General features: G+C 37.4%; 1 protein-coding gene across 2 annotated transcripts in view; it reads right to left on the bottom strand.

Moving 5' to 3' along the window:
* The window catches only part of Acf (ATP-dependent chromatin assembly factor large subunit), a 711,969-nt gene that overhangs the window by 325,165 nt on the left and 364,393 nt on the right, over window positions 1–22,411 (bottom strand). For both annotated transcript variants that reach the window (XR_011017808.1, XM_068226116.1), the window contains exon 13: window positions 10,291–11,032. Coding sequence is in view for 1 of the 2 variants with exons in the window: in XM_068226116.1 (XP_068082217.1) it covers window positions 10,291–11,032 (742 nt within the window). In the remaining variant the exon portion in view is untranslated. The remainder of the gene's footprint in view (window positions 1–10,290; window positions 11,033–22,411) is intronic.

Raw genomic sequence — 22,411 nt, forward strand, 5'->3', positions numbered from 1 at the left:
ACCTAATTAATAAATATGTTACTGAATGTAAGTTACTTACCATTTGAATTTAATTCTTAGGACACTCCATGCCACGCTTTATCCACCTCGTTCTTATTCGAATGCCCTGGTAGCGAATAATCATATATTATTCGATATTTCTCCACGGATTGCACTAATTTAATGTTGATTTGTTCTTCATTCATGCTGGCACTTGCGTTCACTGGCACTGCTCAGAAAAAGCAGGAACAGAACTATACGAGAAGGTGTTTGCTTAAGACATGACGCATAGAAATGGAACATGCAGTGTCTTATCGCTCGTGTCTGCAGCAGGACGCTGATGATATCATCAAGACGCAGACCGGTGTGCGGCGATTTTTGTTTTTCCATTGCTTATCACTGTGCTCCTTTCTGATGCGTCATGTCTCTGTGTCGCTGACGTGACTTGACGCGTCCGGTGTGCGGCCTGCCTAACACAACACAATGATACTCTGACGATAGTAAGTTACACAAAATAACACCTGAACAGTCACTGTAAGTTTATGTGCCTGCCACAGTGACAGCAACAATCGAGACGTAATGTCCATTATAGAGGACATCATATTTTGACAACTCACCATATATTCTCAAGTGGTGAAGCAAAAGAGGAATTATAACCAAATGTCTTCTTATATATTCCTAACTTAAATACTGATGAAACAAAAGAAGATCTAGATCATTTAAGTACTCAGAATAGAAAGATAAACGTAGCATACCTTCATTGCCTCTGGAAGGGGCAGCCATCTTGTACAGAATGTTTATTCCTGCAGTTCCAGCTGCCATCACTGGCTGCAGCACTATATATATGTTGAGTATACATGTGAAGTGAGATGGAAAAATTGTTAAAAAACACTGCAGAAGCCATTTCATTTCAATTATAAGGGGGAATATGTTATGTCCACTGTAATGGACACTGGGTCTGAAGGGGCTAAAATCTTCAATCCCACATTAACTAACTCACCCAGCACGTCGACAATTACCCCCCTACCCCCCACCTCCCCCTTTCCCGACCAATTCCCCCACACACGACAGCAAGCCCATACATCCTCCCACCCAAGCACCTCCCCCTCCACCACGACCCCACCGATACAACACGAGAAATAAAAACCACTCGACCTTCAAAAACACAACAACACCCAACACAAGCAAATAACATTCATCGCATTAACAAAAAGATATCAATACTATCCGCGTAACTTTCGAGTCCATATATCCCCCCCTCCCTCTTTTTATAAACCAACACTACATCAACCAGCACTCCCAATACACAACAAGCTCACCCCTCCACTCTACCTTCCTCCATTCTGACATCTCACCTCTGCGCATGACTCCGCCCATGCCCCTCCCCCCAAAGCTCTCCACCCCTCCCGCCGCCATTGCCAACCGCATGTGCGTATTACCAACTGAGCCTCCTTCATAGTGCACCAATACTCATCAACAATTACCTCTCAGTGACACATCAGGTATGTAACATAACATTTACTCTTCATTACTTACCATAAACCTTTCTTACACACCAACTAATACTATTAACATCTCAATTACAGATAACTTCCACTTCATACAATAAAACTTTCAACAACACGCCAGAACCCAGCGCACATCGGCACGAATATGGCGTGCCACTACGGCTCCTCTTCGCAGTCAGAATGAGAAGATGCCTCATCCCAGCTACAACGCTCTGACTCCGCAGTTACCGTATACATTCTAATCTCTCCACTGCAGTTCACAACACAAGCAAATCTATTCTATTTCACCAGACCAGCAACAAAAAACAATAACTTCATCCCGAGGTCCGTCATACTTTTTTCCATGGAATAATATCAATTTAGTCTCACCGGCATCTCACACCGATGTCTTCACATAACATTCGAAGCTACAGAAGTCAACTAAAAGAATAAGCGAAAGTTTCAACCCGCAACATATTCCTAATAAGCAATTACCTACAAATAACTGTCATCATTGTTGCCATTTAAACGCACTGAATACCCATGAGTCTCCATCCACACTGACCAGTCTCCGTACCGATCTCGATGCTGCAACCAGACAACTTTCAGCTTGATGTTATAAAACCTCATTTGGCTATGGAATATTTCCCTACCCCCGGTGATTTTAACTTAGATAAACCACTCTGCATATTTCTGAAATGTCAATGCTACATTCTTCTTCCAACCTTTAAAACAACAGGATGCACTTGGTACTAGATTTTTTTATATCCTTGCTCACCAAGCTGCTCTTGTGTAAATATGTATATAAATTGTAAAATTCTCAACTGTTCAATTGGACAATGTAAATACTTTATAGTTACCAACCATTGACATTAATTTTTGGTTACAAACATTGACGCCGAGCACTACACCCTTTCTCCCCTGATTGTTATAATGTAAATATTTTTAAAACTTTGTATTTTCCTATGATTGCGTCAACTGTTCTCCAGAGCACCACTGCCGAACTCTACTATTTTAATTTTACGCATTGGTGCTGACTTCTTATTCTATAAACCTATATGTTCAACCATCACTAATGTACAACTGTTTCTCATACTTAATTTTGTAATGTGTATTAATAATAGGTATTAATTTGTGCATGTCAACTACTAAGCAGGTACCTGATTTTTGCCTTGAGGAGATAATTTGACTGATGATGCCCTCAATGAAGGGCGAAACATGTCTCAAGTGGAATCAATAATAAATTCCTAAATTGCAAAATTTATATGTAATGAATAGGTGACAAAACAAACCTTTTAGCATCCTACATGGCCATTCTGCCCGTGCATTTTTTGTGCACGTACCTGACAATTTTATCTTTGACTTCTGCAAAGCATCCTTGTTGGAGGCCAATGAATGCATTTTTTATATATTTTTTTATTTTATACAGTACAAATTTTTATAGCTGTCTTCACGCTAACATCCAAAACTGGCTTTAGTTATGCCGTACTTTCTCGTGGCCATGTAATTATTCTTCATTTATGCGTGTTTAATAAACATTAACTTAAAATTGGCATCATAATATAATATAGGCCTGTTGAAAATTTGTTGGCAATACCTGTTCCACGTGTCTCCATAATACGACAATCCATCATTAAAATATTTCTGCTGTCTACAAAATGGTTACTTTCATTAACAGTTAGGTACAGTAGACGCGTTATAACTCTGTCGTTGACTAACCATGGCCTTTCTAAGAATTTGAAGGGTCGCATCCTTGATATTCCAATTTGAATGACATTTCCTGCGCAGCTTCGGCTTGGAAGTACGTTATGGTCGCCCTTGCAATTAGCTCAAGACAGTAGGCCTAACGTTTTGATGTGGACTTGAGATACGTTTTTGTAAAGGCTAGTAGAATGTTATTCTGTCTTCTTAAGTTTCCAAGAACCAGTGATGTTACACAGGTGCACTGTACAACCAGCTGCTGCAGCTAGTAACGTATAATAAAGACGCGGATGTCGGCAGTCAAGTTTTGTGTGTGTGCACGGGGAGTGAAGGGAAGCAGAGTTGTTACAGTAGTAGTTGGCAGTGGTGTTCATTACTGTTAACATCATGTATGCAAGACAACCCTTGATTTTTCACATGAAATTCTGAGGGGAAAAAATCATGATCCTTGATTCAGAGAAACACTGTAATTGAAAAATGCCAGAAGAGGCATAGACAGTTAAGCTTATATATCATAGATGTAGAGAAGCCATAATCATGATCGAGTACACCGGGAAATATGATAGCCAGGCTGATAGGCTACTTCATTACAAGCAATCAAAGGCATCTATAGTGACAATCCAATTCCAATGAGAATTGATGGTAGGATGAGTTCATGGTTCAAAGAAGTTACAGGGGTTAGACAAGGCTGTAATCCTTCAACTTCGCTGTTCATAGAGTAGACAGATCCTATAGTGAAAGGTATAAAATTGCAAGGGGGAAGGGGATTGCTTTAGAGGGAAATGTAGTAAGAAGTTTGACCTGGGCTGCCAATTTAGTCATAATGGCAGACAGTGCTGAAAGCCTGCAATCATGGAACTTGGGAGGAAAAAACAAAAACGTGATAATGTTATGAAAATTAGCATTTCTGAGAAAAAATATGTTATAACTACGGAAGAACCCTCTGAGGATTGAATGACAGGTAGGGAATATGAAAGTACAACATGTGGATCAACGAAAGTATTAAAGTATTTAGCACGTGTATTGATACAGGATTGTGAATGCTACATGAAATTGAATCAAGGTGCAGCGAAGGTAAAGCAACAGTGAACTCGCAGTTGTGATCGACAGTATATTGTAAAAAACAAAAGAAGAGTGATTTCAGACAAAGCTCTCTGCTGTACAAGAAAGAAAGCTGTGTGGACTCCATATTTCTTATTCATAAGTAGGAAGTAACTGACATGAATATAGCGAAAATGATTGCTGGTATAAACACACGCATACCTGCCAACTTTACAAAACCAAAAAATCAGGAGATTTTTATATGAAATTCAGGAGAAATCAGGAGATACAATTGGTCAAAACTGCTTGTTCTACATGTCTTGCGCAATACAGTACTGTTGTTGTTTGAGTAATCAGTCCATAGACTGGTTTGATGCAGCTCTCCCTGCCACCCTATCCTGTGCTATCCTTTTCATTTCTACGTAACTATTGCATCCTACATCTGCTCTAATCTGCTTGTCATATTCATACCTTGGTCTACCCCTACCGTTCTTACCCCATACACTTCCTTCAAAAACCAACTGAACAAGTCCTGGGTGTCTTAAGATGTGTCCTATCATTCTAACTCTTCTTCTCGTCAAATTTAGCCAAACTGATCTCCTCTCACCGATTCGATTCAGTATCTCTTCATTCATGATTCGATCTATCCATCTCACCTTCAGCATTCTTCTGTAACACCACATTTCAAAAGCTTCTATTCTCTTTCTTTCTGAGCTAGTTATCGTCCATGTTTCACTTCCATACAATGCCACGCTCCACACGAAAGTCTTCAAAAACATCTTTCTAATTCCTATATCAATGTTTGAAGTGAGCAAATTTCTTTTCTTAAGAAAGCTCTTCCTTGCTTGTGCTAGTCTGCATTTTATGTCCTCCTTACTTCTGCCATCGTTAGTTATTTTACTACCCAAGTAACAATATTCATCTACTTCCTTTAAGACTTCATTTCCTAAATCTGCCAGATCTACATGCAAACTGATTTTCATGTAATGTTGAGTTCATTTGCATACTCTTCTGATATATTTATCCAGAATTTTCTCCATTGCTTTCAGCATGAAGGAGGTTGAACATAATGGTATGTATGCTTTGGGACCGATCATCTCGCTCACATACTTCCTGTGAGGGAATAGAGATGTGTAATTTTTAGCCTTGTAGCCTCGTAAAGCAACAGTCGGGCTTTGAGGCAATAAGTGTTATATCATAAATAATAATAATATAAATATATCATTTCCAGGTGCAGGAAATACAGTACCACGATATATTTATATTATTATTATTTATGATATAACACTTATTGCCTCAAAGCCCGACTGTTGCTTTACGAGGCTACAAGGCTAAAAATTACACATCTCTATTCCCTCACAGGAAGTATGTGAGCGAGATGATCGGTCCCAAAGCATACATACCATTATGTTCAACCTCCTTCATGCTGAAAGCAATGGAGAAAATTCTGGATAAATATATCAGAAGAGTATGCAACTGAACTCTACATGAAAATCAGTAGATCTGGCAGATCCACTAAAGTAACACTCCACCAGTTGGTTTGTAAACTAGAGTAAAGACTAGAATATAAAGAAATTGCACTGGCGACATTTCTAGATATAGAAGGAGCCTTCAGCAATAAAACCTATGACTCTATGATCAAAGCATTGGAAAATAGCAAGGTGAGTAAAACCGTCGTCAAATAGATTAAATCAAGATAAAAGCAACCCTGTTTGAAGAAACTCTGACAGTTAGGGCCACCCGAGGCTGTGCTCAGGGAGGAGTTCTTTCTCCTCTGCTGTGGAGCCTCGTGGTGAACAAAATCATAGCTATGCTCAGCGTACAAGGTTTTTATACACAAGGATACGCAGATGACCTAGTGATTGTCGTAAGAGGTAAGGAGATGAGTGTTATCCAGGACCTCACGCACAGATCACTTAACCTTGTGGAGAACTGGTGTCAGGAAGAACAACTATCAGTCAACCCGAACAAGATAACTCTGCCCCTTTTATAAGAAGGAGAAAATTAGAGGGAAAGAGATCACTGAAGCTCTTTGGGCAAGATATATATATGGAAGAACAGGCACTGCACCTAGGTATCCACATATAGAAGGGAACACAACCCGGGCCAAGAACTTTTTGTATCCATGTAAAAGAGCCATCAGAAAGACATGGGGTCTAAGACCATAAATGGTAATGTGGGTATATACAATGATCATTAGACTGTTGATGGCCTATGCTGCAATCATCTGGTGGCAGAAAGTAAGCCAAGGAAAAGTCAGTATTAGATCGGATAGCCTACAGAGAATGGCATGCATAGCCATACTTGGGGCTAAGAGAACTACACCGACAAAAGCATTGAATACTTTACCAGACCTCCCATCACTATGCTGCTTTATAAAAGGAGAGGCTAGAATGAGTTCATATAGACTGGCACAATCAGAATGCTGCAATACACAAAGACCCAATCTAGGACACTGTAAATTTAACACAGGAAGTTCTACACATGCCTTCTGACCATATGATACCAAAGTACAACTTTGAAAAACCGTTTAATACCTAGATAATAATACTTTTCGAATGAGAGGCGCTGGGTAGAATCAGACGCTCCACTCTAGGATTACCAGGTGAAGAGAGAGAAAAAAATCCAAGAAGACCCAATAACAGCAACCTGCAGCCTTGCGAAGGGAGCAGGTATATCTAGGTGGGAATGAAGGATAAGCATGGTAGCCCAAGATCTTAGAGGTTGACGCTGATTAGGAACTAATATTTAGAGGCCCCATGAATAAAAGAAGAGGAAGAAGAGGAAGAAGAAGAAGAGGAAGAGGAAGAGATTATTGGTCTATGATAAGCCTACCAAAAATAGTATGAACTCATACTCCACATGTGTGAATCAGTCATACACTTAGATGCCTTTAGTTAGCAAATGCATAGATTAATATATTGCATTAAGCGCCCGCACGATTATGCAATGTGCAATGCTATTTGGATCAAATAACTAGCTGACGTACCCGTGCTTCACTACGGAATTCTCAGAAAGACTGTCCTTACAGTTTTCCCAACTGAAGTCAACATAGGTCATTACAATGACACCAGTATCAATGTCGCAATTAAAAGCGATGCTGTCATATGAAATATTTGATAAAATGAAAACAGCACATTTTCTCACTTTTAGCGAAGAGTACTACAGTACATTACACGTTACAATTCTCATGTTATGTACGTAAATACGAAGTATGTTACAAGTGTTATTTTTAATAGCCAATACAAAGAGATCTAGTAAATTAAGAATTAAATCTTATAATAAAAAGACCATCACAACAAACATTGGTCAATGTAATGTTATTTTTGATCAATTTTATGAGCTTTCTATATTGGAGGCCTTCACATTTAGTTTTCTTCCGAATCTGTGATATTAGAGCATCTAATGTAAAGTGAGTTATACTCTCTTTCATGACTCCCTCTTGTGTTGTTATTCAAGCGATCGTTCCTTCATGACATTTTTCTCATTCCTATAATAATCTTCAAAATTTAATCACCATCAGCACCAATATTATTATAGTTGGTACGGTAAAACTGAATAAGACATAATCAGAAATGGTATTCTCTATAACTTTTGTTATGTAGTAATTTTCAATATGACCAGTGAGATTGGTAATTGAAAATCAAATTTTTTTGCACTTATCCCTAAACTACCATTTCGAACAGGGTGAATACAATTATTTACAGCGTAGACTGTAGTTCCTTGATCCTCGACTTTACATAAAATTCCGTTCACCCATTTTTTTCGTACCTCGGCGCTGATACGGACTTAACAAAAAAAATTCCAAATTCATGAATATATCTGTTATCACAGCTGGTTGGTAATAATGTATAAGACATAAATGATAGGAAATTTAATAATATATAACTTTATTTATGTAGTTTTTATCGACAGAGCCAATAATAACAAATATTTGAGAATTAAGTTTTAGGCCTTCCCCTAAACTACCATTTCACTCAGCGTGAATAAAATTATTTATGGCCTAGATTGTAGTGACTTATTCCCCGACGTTATATACCAATTTTCATTAAATTCTCTTCAGCCGTTTTCTCGTGTTGAGCGTGCGTACGTACATACCGACAGACAGAAATTACGGAAAATAAAAACGTGCATTTCCCCTTCTTACTATGGTCACGACCGGTACGGAAATATCATTCTTTCTAAATTCTGAGCAATGTACAGACAAAACTCTTATTTTATTAACATTGAGATAAATTAAAATTAGTCAGAATTGTCTCCAAATGGCTCTTAAATCTCTAGAAAAGTCTCTAGTCATTATCATTGAAATTCTGTCACTAAATTACTAAGAAAGACTCAATATCTAGCGACTAGCCTCTAGAATCGACCAAAGAAAATGGAATCGACTAGTCTGATGTGAACGAACACGAATATAGCACACGAGAGGGAGAGACTGACAATCGATATACAGGTTTGAATAAACATTGCTCATTCACGCACATTTCTCGCATTAATAAACTTGGATATTTCATTTGAAAGCGGCCAATGAGCGAAGGACTTCCGGTCACTGGCGTAAAAAAGATGAAATGGCGGAATTTGAAAACAAATGTTTGAAGTTCACCAAAAATAAGCTAAAATCGGGAGAAATAATAGAATAATCGGGAGGCGGGAAAAACTGTCGAAAATCGGATGTCTCCCGCCTAAATCGGGAAAGATGGCGGGTATGCACATGGGAACAATAGCAAGAGTGTACTCATGAGAAGGATTCATTACCTAGGAGAATAACAGACTCTGCCATGGACGGCGGGCTAATCAGAAGGAGACAGAGGCGACTCTGATTACTTAGATTTAATGATTTAACAAGAGGTGTATGAATCTCTAGCCTTCTCAGTTCTCTTGTATGGTGCAGAAATGTGGACCATCCTACAATGGGATTGTGCACGGAGAGAAAGTTTCAAAATGCAGTGTTGAAAAAAAATTCTGAGGACACCTGGGAAAGCTCATTGAAGGATCAGGCTGATTCTGAACCAAATTCAGATGAACGTTTGTCTGTTGTGCATGGTGTCTCAGCGGATCATACCAAGTACCTCACACTAGGATCAATGTGGTGAATGGATTCTTGAAAAGTTCTCTCCGAGAAACCACACTGAAGGCTTTTGACAGAAGAATAGCAGAGTGTTGTTTCATCAGCTACATGGCTGAATTATCGTGAGTCACAACGCCTCACCCACAAGGCAAAATGGGAGGTGTGGAAGAAAACAAGACCAGAGAGCTAGTTGCAAAGAAGAGGGCAGTAGAGGCTTGTAGACTAAATGCTGAAGGGCCAGTCTATAATAAAGATCTATGAATATATTTTTGAATAGTTCATTATATACACATACTTATATTTCATAGCAAACAAACTGATCTTAGTAGTATATAAATCTTGTCAGATGCAAGAGAAAATTACCTGGCCACAATAATGCCAGGATAAATAAACCATTAATCACTTAATCAAATCTATGTTCCTCTTTAATAATGCATGGCATCATCTGTGACATCTTCTCATTTCCCTGGCAATGATTCATTGCTTGCAGAATGGATTTCTTCCAGTTCTTTCAGCAACGGCTTTTATGGCTGATGATGTCCTTATTTCCTGTCACAAACCATTTCCAGTCCGAACATTGATACAGGAAATCTCGTATAGTTCAATGAATCCATGTACAAATGTACTTGTTGTTTACAGCAGACACAGTAGGTTAAAAATCTTCTCTGGAGTTTTGTTACATTTCTATAATGCAATCGCAGCAATACACTCAAAATTCCATGTGGGCTGTGGGACGACTGATCTTCTACTCCTTCCTCTCCAGGAATTCTGATTACAATGTTACTTTGTTTCGAACACTACAATGGAGGAGCCAACCTAATATATAAATACTACTATAAAAGTGCCAACCTAATAAATTACACTTGCTTCACTATTATAGTAACAGAACTTATGCACAACTACGAACACAGATGGAATTTGAACTACATATGACAAGGAAACCGAAGAAGCTACTTTGAGAATTTCCCTAAGCAGCAAGAAATTCACTTCTACCAGCAGTAAAGGAAGGTTACTTACATAAGCTGGATTCAACTTGTAGGCAGGGCAAGACTGGACACTTTCTAAGATTCTCTCCTTCTCTTTTTGTAGGACTTGACGAAGTGGACCTTCCCTGATTCCTATGGCATTAAGTCTCTCCACAAGCAAATGGAAGTCTTCTTCCTTGCAACAAAATGACCACACAGGCTCTCTGGATGCAGGGAACTCACGGCTTGTTGTTGACACCACATCCTGGTGGAGATGGACACCTTTTGGATCTCTCTCACTTTTGTTAGTGGACTGCACTACTACACCTAACTTCTCAGAAGTCAAAGAGGGAGTTGAATTATTTTCCGCTAACATCTTCTTTGAGGGGCTATTACTCAAACGACTTTTACAGCTTGCACTATCATCATTCTCTTTGTCACTACTTGCTGGGTTTTCCCCAATGTCACTTACTGGAGCAGAGCTCAACTTATAACTTGCACTAGATGACAAAAATTCTATACTATCACCACGGTGTTCCATGAATAGGCCCGGAAGTGATGAAAATGTCCAGTACCTCCTGAATAAACGATCAGTACCAAGAGGTACAGCACGGAAGCCCATAGCAATTTTTGCCAACTCCTTTGCCTTCTTTGTTGCTTCTTGTTGCTTACGAAGAATCTCCTTTTCAATTCTAATTTGTTCTACCTCAGAATCTTCATGAGTTACAACATTTTGAGCATCACTTTGCATATCTTCTTCACCTTTTGGTTTTGTTCCTTTTTTCTCCTTTAGCCTGCAATATAAAAAACACAATATAAATACATGCTAAAATAACAAAGAAAATCAATAGTTAAAATCTAAAAATCATACAGCTATTCAAATTTATATATACACTAGCTGTAGTACCCATTGTTGAAGGGACAATCATATAGCAAGTGCAAAGTTATCTAACTAGCCAACTACTTTCTGCCAATATTCAGGCATGATGATTTACTCGGGATGCAGCAGTAATCCCATCTATCGAAGATGAAGGCAGTAGAAGGGACAAATCCCATCACAACAAACAATGGTCAATATAATGTCACTGTTCAACAGTTTTATGAGCTTTCAATATTGTAGGCATTCACATTTAGTTTTCTTATGACTCTGTGATACTAAGGGCATCTAACACAAACAGAGTTACTGTCAATTTTTTTTATTGTGGACACACTAGTTTACGCATTAATTACTAACGAACCGATAGGCCTATTGCAAAATGAGTTATACCAAAATTTCTCCCGCTTCATTCTGTATTAGAGTGTACAAGACAAATTGTTTTCAAAGCTCATTAATTATTTGTGGTTGAAGCAAATATTGTCCAGGTTTTTGGCTTCTTCTCTAGGAACCGCTCACTAAAAAATATACACATCGAAAACCACTTATCTCAACGTAATGAAACTTTTATATGCTATAGCCACATATATTTGCAGTATAATACCCAAGATACAATTTTTTTCAACCACCCCAAAGAAAGTTCTTATTTTTCTACAGCAACGTTTCTCAGTCCAGAATTCACATAGAACAAAAAAAAATGGGCTTGTTTCGAAGCACTCAGCCGTAGTTATCGGAAACTACAACCACTGTAACCGCACAGTGTAATACTGAATTTATGAAGAGTAATATTGATAGGAAATCGTGTGTTTACTGGACCGTGCGATTAGCAGCAGACGGGGTGGTGAAATCGGGTACAGCTGCATTCAGTAGTAAATACAGCATGCAACGAACACCGCTTTTTGTTTATTTTCAACCTTTGATTTTACTTCCTCGTACAAATTCCACTTCCCATCACCTTTTCTCATAAGGACCTCAGGTGTTCAATTGCAGGTTTACAAATGATTGAATTCCTAATTTAGAAATCTAACACCAACAATTTTTATAAGGGTTATTTACATTTTTTATTATTTACATGTTTATACAATATTTAAATATTTTAATTGCGGGGAATGCTTTATTCAAGTATCCTGAATATTTCTTCGTATTGTGGCCAAAATAAAATTACCAAAATGGATTTTCGAACACCCCGGCCTCAAACACGGCTTCTTTCTTGACCTAGATGATATATATATAATTCGCCATTGAAGTGGATCCTGCCTCCTCACTGATGAGAGCGATAATCCAAGATAATCTGCCACTTTCTGGTACACAGGAAACCTGTGTCTGCTACTTTTCTCCCCCTCACTTTGAAGGAAACAAATAGCATTCAAAACCATTGCGAATTCGCCCTTTGACAACGGTAGTCTCAGACGTATCTGGAAGCGATGTGGCTAACGTGCTGGACACAGGACTGAAAATTACAATCAATCAATCAATCAATCAATCAATCAATCAATCAATCAATCAATCAATCAATCAATCAATCAATCAATACTGCTCTGCACTCAGGGCAGTCGCCCAGGTGGCAGATTACCTATCTGTTGTTTTCCTAGCCTTTTCTTAAATGATTTCAAAGAAATTGGAAATTTATTGAACATCTCCCTTGGTAAGTTATTCCAATCCCTAACTCAACTTCCTATAAATGAATATTTGCCCCAATTTGTCCTCTTGAATTCCAACATTACCCTCATATTGTGATCTTTCCTAATTTTAAAGACACCATCCAAACTTATTCTTCTACTAATGTCATTCCACGCCATCTCTCCGCTGACACCTCGGAACATACCACTTATTTCCCAATTCTTTTCAGCTCAAACTTCGCAACATTTTTGTAACACTACTCTTTTGTCGGAAATCACCCGGAACAAATCAAGCTGCTTTTCTTTAGATTTTTTCCAGTTCTTGAATCAGGTAATCCCGGTGAGGGTCCCATACTCTGGAACCATCTAGTTGGGGTCTTACCAGAGACTTATATGCCCTCTTCTTTACATCCTTAGCAAAACCCCCAAACACCTTCATAACCATGTGCAGAGATCTGTACCCTGTATTTACAATCCCATTTATGTGATTACCCCAACAAAGATCTTTCCTTATATTAACACCTAGACACTTATAATGATCCCCAAAAGGAACTTTCACCCTGTCAACGCAGCAATTAAAACTGAGAGGACTTTTCCTATTTGTGAAACTCACAACCTGACTTAACCCCGATTATCAACATACCATTGCCTGCTGTCCATCTCACAACATTTTCGAGGTCACGTTGCAGTTGCTCAAAATCTTGTAACTTATTTATTACTCTATACAGAATAACATCATTTGCAAAAAGCCTTACATCTGATTCCACTTCTTTACACATATAATTTATATTTATAAGAAAACATAAAGGTCCAATAATACTGCCCTGAGCAATACACCTCTTAATTATTACAGGGTCAGATAAAGCTCCGCGTACTCTAATTCTCTGAGATCTATTTCTAGAAATATAGCAATCCATTCACTCACTCTTTTGTCTAGTCCAATTGTACTCATTTTTGCCAGTAGTCTCCCATGAACCACCCTATCCAGTGCTTTACACAGGTCAATCGCAATACAGACCATTTGACCTCCTGAATCCAAGATATCTCCTATATTTTGCTGGAATCTTACAACTTGGCTTCAGTGGAATAACCTTTCCTAAAACCAAACTGCCTTCTATCAAACCAGTTATTAATTTCACAAACATGTCTAATATAATCAGAAAGAATGCCTTCCCAAAGCTTACATGCAACGCATGTCAAACTTACTGGCCTGTAATTTTCAGCTTTATGTCTATCACCCTTTCCTTTATACACAGGGGCTACTATAGCAACTCTCCATTCATTTGGTATAGCTCCTTCAAGCAAACAATAATCAAATAAGTACTTCAGATATGGTACTATATCCCAATTTAACGTTAAGAATTTCATATTTAGGTTCCGTATTGAAACAAGATTTACATCAAAGAAAGGACAATAAGTTCCACCTTTTCAATACTATATATTGTGTGAAAGTTTTACATTACAGTTAAAACATCACAACTTTTGTACATTCGGTACCGGTTTCGACAGATTCCCTGTCATCATCAGCCGAGAATAATTAAACAAAGACAAGTATAAATCATGATTCTTATGGTGTGATTACAATGGTGGATTAAGAATATACATTATATGATTAAAATAGTGTATATATATACAAATAAAAGGTAAGTAAAATGGGAATGGTCATTATTCTTTGAGATGTACACCTTAATATTTCTAATTAAAAGGTTAATTTGTTAAAAGAATTTTGTTCTTGTAATATATAATTAGGGCCTATAGTGAAATTTGATTGTAGGCTTAAATCTGTAATATTTTAACTTTTTGACCAGTCAATTCATTGAAGTTATGTAGCCATGTTTGACGCATTAAAAAGGTAAACATTTAGTCGAATGGTGTTCCGAATGTACAAAAGTTGTGATGTTTTAACTGTAACGTAAAACTTTCACACAATATATAGTATTGAAAAGGTGGAACTTATTGTCCTTTCTTTGATGTATACTATATCCCAACCCATTGTCTTTAGTATATCCCCAGAAATCATATCAATTCCAGCCACTTTTCTAGTTTTCAACTTTTGTATCTTATTGTAAATGTCATTGTTATCATATGTAAATTTTAATACTTCTTTAGCATTAGTCTCCTCCTCTATCTGGAAATTATCCTCGTAACCAACAATCTTTACATACTGCTGACTGAATACTTCTGCCTTTTGAAGATCCTCACATACACACTCCCCTTGTTCATTAATTATTCCTGGAATGTCCTTCTTGGAACCTGTTTCTGCCTTAAAATACCTGTACACACCCTTCCATTTAACACTAAAATTTGTATAACTGCCAATTATGCTTGCCATCATGTTGTCCTTAGCTGCCCTCTTTGCCAGATTCAATTTCCTAGTAAGTTCCTTCAATTTCTCCTTACTTCCACAGCCATTTCTAACTATTTCTTTCCAGTCTGCACCTCCTTCTTAGTCTCTTTATTTCTCTATTATAATAAGGTGGGTCTTTACCATTTCTTACCACCTTGTGATAGTACATATCTCACACCCTCGCACTGTATATAGAAGTTAGAGATATTATTGTCAGTATTCGATTTATTATTATTATTATTATTATTATTTTTATTATCTGTATTTCATTTGTATATTTTGTCATTTATATTTGTAAGCTGGGAGATATCCACATATGTAGGTATGAGTAATTTGTTTTGTACTGGGAAAACATTGCTATCTTGGACTCTGGTAATTCGTATGACTCATGCGGATATCCCAGTGTCTGATGAGATGTGTTTGTTGATGTTGTTGCACTAGGAAAGTTTGATGACTCATGTAATATACCCCAGAATTTGTTATTGTCTTGGGAGCAAGAAGTAGTTCAGGGCATGGTCTTGACATAAGCATCACTCATGATTGTCTGGCAAGGACCAATCCAGACGTATTATCTGAGAGGAAGGGGAATGCTGATATCTATAAAGGTTGATCAAACGGCGGGAACCAGGGAATCACTACGGAAGAGAAACACAACTGACACACTGTACGGGAAGGAAGTGGGGCTGATACACGGTACTGGAGTGACACAGCTGCAATGGACTGGACTTCAAACGTTCGTGGAGCGTAGTCTTGTTATGTTCATGGAAAGTGGCTGATCAACAAATTGTGGAGGGCGTACGCATTAAGTGTTGTAGTACTTGTGGAGGTCTGGCAGTATATGTTGGTGAAAGCTATCTCAGAATTTCCATAACTTATGTTGAGGATCGACAGGCGTGTGTTGCTAAAATGTATATATATCTTTACAACAAGTGTTAAAGTCTGTGAACACAGTATTACGAGGTACAGTATCTGTGTGATGTTATAAGTACCGATTTTAAGAATCGGCAAGTAGTATTGATACAGAGACAGTGAAGGGTATTTATCTACATATATGTACATGGTTCATCGGACTATCTACAAATGGTGGTTTAGTTCTCGCTTTCGTTTTCCCACTGTTTTCATTATTGTTGTTGTTGTAAATATGGAGTCTTCCAGCAATGTTTTGTGTGTGTATTATATGTATAATTTTGTGTGTTGCTGAGGTGCTCATGCACGGATTTTGTTAAGAATATAGTTAGCAATTCCAGAATCAGTGGAGTTAATGACGAACCTAGGTGCAGTTCCTACATATTTAGCTGTTTTCAGGAGGTTAGGTAAGGCCTGCAGCAGATGTACCAGTACGCAGTATTATGTACACGCCTTGGGATATAAAGTTTATCATGCTCTATCAAAATTCGAGGGATTCATTCTGGTGAACTCTGGCGCCCATACTTCGGACATTTCAGTTAATTCTGTTTATTAATTTAGTAAGTTTTTGAGTAATTTTATTTATATATTTTTATTCATGATTTTATTTATCAGTATTCATCAAATAGTTACAACCTTTAAAGGTACAAACCTGTTTTCACATTCCTCAACAATTGCTTTAAACCCATCCCACAGTCTGTTTACATGCGGACAAACCGAGGTCAGGTGCATTCCATTTTACAATTGTCCAGGGCGAGTGTATGCGGCAACCCTGTACCCGATTTTGGCACCCAGTTTGCCATTAATAGCATGCTTCAGCACACACACAACTTCCCATCAATATTACTCTTCATAAATTCATATAAAACTGTACGGTTACAGTGGTTGCAATATCAAATAACCATGACTGAGTGCTTCATAACAAGCCCAGGTTTCCTGTTCTACGTTTATCCTGGGCTGAGAAAAAGTTGCTTTAGAAAAATTACAAGAACTCTTTTCGGGGTGGTTGAAAAACATTGTATGACATAGATGTTGATTCCCATATGGAACCTGAAATATTTGTCCTGAATGAGTAAATTTATAATACCAATATAAAGGTCCGTTATTGGACATTATAAATTTTCCGGCTTGCGAGGTGTGCTAAGTCCCAACTGACGAGCCCAACTTAGCACACGAGGGCGAAAAACAGGCAACCAGGTATGAGTTAGCCGGAAAATTTATAATGTCCAATAACGGACCTTTATATTGGTATTATGAAAAACATTGTAACTGGAGTAATATAATACGAATACATGTGACTATAACATATGAAAATTTCATTATCATCAGACAAGTAGTTTTCCATGTATATATTCTTAAGTGAGCAGTTCCTAGAGAAGAAGCCAGAAACCCAGACAATATTTATTGCAACCACAAATAATAAGTAATTAATGAACTTCACAAACAATTTGTCTTACACACTCTAATGCAGAATAAAACAAGGAAAATATTGGTATAACTCATTTTGAAATAGGCCTGTCGGTTTATTTGTCATTAATGCCTAAACTCATCCCCATAATAAAAAAATCCGACATTAGTCCTTATTTCATGACTTCCACTTGCGTTATTCTTCAAGCGACCATTCCTTTACAGATTTTTTTTTTATAATCAACTTAACAATAAAGGTTTTACACCTTAATCCTCTGAGCGCCAACGTCCTTTTGAAAGCCATTTGGTTTCCATCTGAAAACTGCCGACGTCCTTTCAAAAGGACGTTCAGTATTTATTTTTATTATTAAAAGTAACAGTGATTTTCTTTCAGAACTTCCCAAAATAGTTAAAAACTTACTATTTTTGCAATAAACAGCCTCTTTTATTTTCAAGGCCTTTGTTTCAGTATATCAGTCCAATGAGCAGGCATATTTATTGGCGCGCTTTACTTGGCGCGGCAACAACACTAGCAGTCTCGCCGTGTACCTTGTCAGCTCTGAGTCTAGTTGCTCTCGATCTCTTACTTGTTGATTTATTGCTGTGAAGTCCGGTTCCATGCCTAAATGGTTAGCGTGCTAGCCTTTGGTCACCCGGCAGGGTCGGGAATTTTAACCATCATTGGTTAATTTCGCTTGCACGGGGTCTGGGTGTATGTGTTGCCTTCATTATCATTTCATCCTCATCATGACGTGCAGGTCACCTACAAGTGTCAAATCGAAAGACCTGCACCTGGCGAGCAGAACCTGTCCTCGGACACTCCTGGCACTAAAAGCCATACGCCATTTTTTTTATTGCTGTGAAAATGATTATATATCCACTCTCCTTGACAAAACGTAAGTGTACAATATAAAGTCTATAAGTCTCCACCTTATCAATACATTTATTACACACTATCACTCACAGTACCGGTTTCGACACTCTGAGGGTCATCCTCAGCTGACGATCACAACATGCAGTTTAAAAACATCACATAGGAATGTTACATAGTCATTACATTGTTTTGGTTTTGACAAACCGTCTATAGTGACTGATATAGTTTAAAAAACTTAACATATGTTAAAAGTACATTGTTGGATTATAGATATGTCATAATATGGGAAGACATTATCATTTTACAAATGTTACCAATCAATATAAAATTTAAAACTTAGTATTATTGGATGTACAATATGTTTGAAGTATCTATTTTTACATTAAAACTTTTAACTAAATAGATAAAACAATTTGGTGCAAGTTGGTACTTGCGGCGTATTGTATATACACTATGTTGTGTGATCACATTGTTCATTTATTGGTGGTGTAATGGTCTGAAGTGACATGAATATTATATAAAATTAGATAGTTTTCGATGCGAGACTTTGTGATGTCTAATTTATGCTAAAATTGAGTTGATGGTGAGATGCGGGTTCTGAAAGTGGAAGTTGTTTACAGTGACGTGCTTCCTTTAATTAATATTATTGATTTCATCAAGTGTCATTGTGTTCTGGACATGTCATGTTTTAGCGTAAAAGCTCCTCTTCACTTTGTTGTGGAAATGTATTATCCGTAAGTAGAAAAAGTGTGAGAGATGTTGCGTCTGCTGGATTAGTATTTGAAGTAAAATGGGTGTGCGTGTACTTACATAGCTGTTGACACTTGGTGTGTATTATACGGCAGCATGTCGAGTACCGTTGCGTGTTTGTCAGGAGTTGCTGCTTGTGGCTGCGGAGGGGTAGGAGGAGCGGCTGTTGGGGAAGCGGGACTGGAGTGGGAGATGTCTTCTGGTGGTTCTTTTATATGTATCGGGTCATGCTTTTTGATTCTATTTAGGTAATTGTTTTTTAAGAAAGGGATAACTGCATAGAAAATAATATTGACTTTGTCCGTAATTTCGTTTAAATTAAAGCTTGGATTGGTATATTGGTCAAGGTTGATATAAAATTCTTCCATTATATTGAGTAAGGTGCTCTTGGGGTTGGTGCTTAGAATTTACATATCATTTTCAATGTTTGTAAATTTATGTTTGAATTCTTCAATATGTTGGCCCATACCTGAGAAATGACTGTTTTATTGCGTTGATATGTTCATTGTAACGTATCTGAAAGTTCATCCCAGTACGTCCAATGTAGCTGGCTTCACAGTTATTGCACTTCATACGATAGACTCCTGACTGACTGTATTTATTGTTATTGTTGATGGATTTGGAGTTGTATAGGATGTACCGGTTGGTGCACCTATACGCCGTCTATTTGAATGTTCCGCCTTAACCTACCTCTCTACTGGAGAAACCCTGAACTTTAACAACTGAACTAACTCTACTGTTTATCAGAAGATGCCACTGTGTGTTTTTGATTTGCTTTTGTTTTTCATTGATCAAGAAGTGTGAACATTCTCTAACAGATGTCTCTACCAAAAACTATGATAATGCACTCTGGTGTGAAGGAATGAACTTTCTTGGAGAAATTTTGTATTCATAAGTTTTCTCTTTACTAAATTTTGTTCTGTCATTTGTGGGTTGGCAATATTAATCCTTTCTTTCTGCTTGTTTTGAACGTAGCCAATCAGGAATTTCTGTAACTAATTTTTGGCCAATCGGGGCTTTCTTCTCAAATTTTGTATGTAACTGTGTACTGTAGCCAATAAAAGTTTGAGGGTGGGTTGTCATCATTTACCAAAGGTCTCAAACTTTCCACGAGGGTATAAAAACTGCTGATTTTCTTGTCTCCGGGCCACTCGTATAACATCTTTCTCGGTGTGTGAATATGTAGCAGGGGGCGGGAAGCGCCTCGTTCTTCAGGCAGCAGCTCTTCAACAAGGTAATGGCCTTTTAACACCTTTATTTCTTGCTAGCTCAGCAGTTTAACTCGCGGGGAAGTTTCGAAACCTCTAATATGTAACCTATAAATATGTAAGCCTTTTCAATCCTTGTAAAAACTTTACATAACTAGAACTGTAATTCGGGGACAGAGAGTGCTTTACCCTCTCGGGCTCCCCTTCATTTTGAAGTTGAGGTGACTACGTTTTCATAACCGTTTCTTCTCTTCCTTAAAGTGTTGAAGTTTTCTCATACGAGTCACCTCCCTAGCTTGGGATTAGCCCCTGTGTAATCGGCCTAGCGCCACTTAGGTTTTAAAATGTGTTTTTGGGAGTGCCAATTCACGCCTCCATTCCTTTTGCGTTTTGGGCCGTTTTTATTAACCTAGTATTTTTTCCATTAAGGCCCAGTAGCTTGGGTAAGAGATACCCCTGTTTAAATTTGTAAGTCGTGCCTGTATGGCAAGTGATTGTAAAAGCTGAGGCTGCCCTCAAAGGGCGTGAGTAAGTGTGAGCCGGTTTGCTCTTTCATTATTTGATCTCTGAGTGCCCCTTGGAGGCTTAACATGGTAATTAGGAGCAAGTGCTCCTTGGTATGATGGGGTTTTCTGCCCCTTAGTTCAAATTTGTACCTTGGTAAAGTTGGGCTAATAGCTCAAGGATTGTGAAAGTGGGGCTCGAAGCCCAAAAGCTTGTAAAAAATCCCTGTACTGGTAAAATTATATTTGTACCTGCCTTTCATTGTTATTTCACCTAGTGGAAAACTGTTTTCTTGGTCTTGGACCGGATGGTTGGTTACTGTTTGACTCGCTGTTTTTGTTGAAGTCTAAAGCTCTTTGTTAAATCTTGTCACGTTTTGATATTTTGAAAATATAACCTTTATTGAAATTTTAAATTCATCTTGTGGCCTTGTAGTTAAACCCATTCTAGCCCGCACCTTCCTTCACCTCTGCCTTCCACGGATACCTTCGTAACATAGGATATTAGCATTGTTCTGTGTGGTTCTGTAAGCTATTTTTACATTTCGTTTCTTGAAAATGTTCGTTATCGGATATATGTGGGTGTTGTCGAAACCGGTACTGTGAGTGATAGTGTGTAATAAATGTATTGATAAGGTGGAGACTTTTAGACTTTATATTGTGAATAAAATCAATACGGAGATGAAACTTATAGATAATAAAAAAACATAAAGGTGTTTGAGAGGTCTTGGAAAATATACTGAATTTTATTATTATTATTATTATTATTATTATTATTATTATTATTTGTAGTATGTTATGTAAGTGTTATGTAAAAGGAGTTTGAACCGTATTTCATTAATATTGACATAAACCAAACGAGTGTTATTAGACTTGTATTTTTGGCTCATTTTATTATGTAAATTAATTATTTTTACTGCAGATTTGTTTTAGGTACAAAATTAATGAAAGTTTCAATATAGCTTCATAACAGGTTGTACTATTCAATAAATATGTTCACGATGTATAAAAAAATTTTTGTTCTAGCTAAATTTTATTGCTAAACTTACATTTTGTTTTATTTTTAATTAATACTTTTGGCTTTTGGCTGACAAATATTTACTAATGGTCATAAATAAACTGAGTAAGGCTTTATTTGTATAGGCAATCATATTAGTAAAATAATAACGAAAATTTCAAGTTTCAACCTACAATAACAGCTGACTTGTGAGTGATCAAACGAAAGCTTGCAAAAAAACGGAAACTAGCCTTGGCGTTCAGCGGTAGGAAAACCATAATAGCACGCGGTGCTCAAAGGGTTAAGGTATTCATGACAAAAACCATTGTTAATTAACACTATTTTTAATATTTCCACGTTAGTAATGTTTAGTGTTGATATGAACTAAGCAACAAAGTCTAAATTCATCAATTTAATTACCATAGTTAGTACAGTAAAACTGTAGAAGACAAATGATGCAGTACTGAAATCTCTACAAATTGTGTTATTTCGTACTTTGAGAGGACCAGTAACATAGACAATTAAAAATTAAAATTTAGGCACCTTCCCATAAACTACCATTTCATCCAGCACAAATCAAATTATTTATAACCTAGACTGTACTGCCTTTTCCCCCGAATTTACATACCAAATTTCATTAAATTCTCTTCACCTATTTTCTTATGGTTCGGCATTGATATGGACTCGG

Source organism: Anabrus simplex, chromosome 2 (assembly GCF_040414725.1).
Source record: "Anabrus simplex isolate iqAnaSimp1 chromosome 2, ASM4041472v1, whole genome shotgun sequence".
Classification (NCBI taxonomy): domain Eukaryota; kingdom Metazoa; phylum Arthropoda; class Insecta; order Orthoptera; family Tettigoniidae; genus Anabrus; species Anabrus simplex.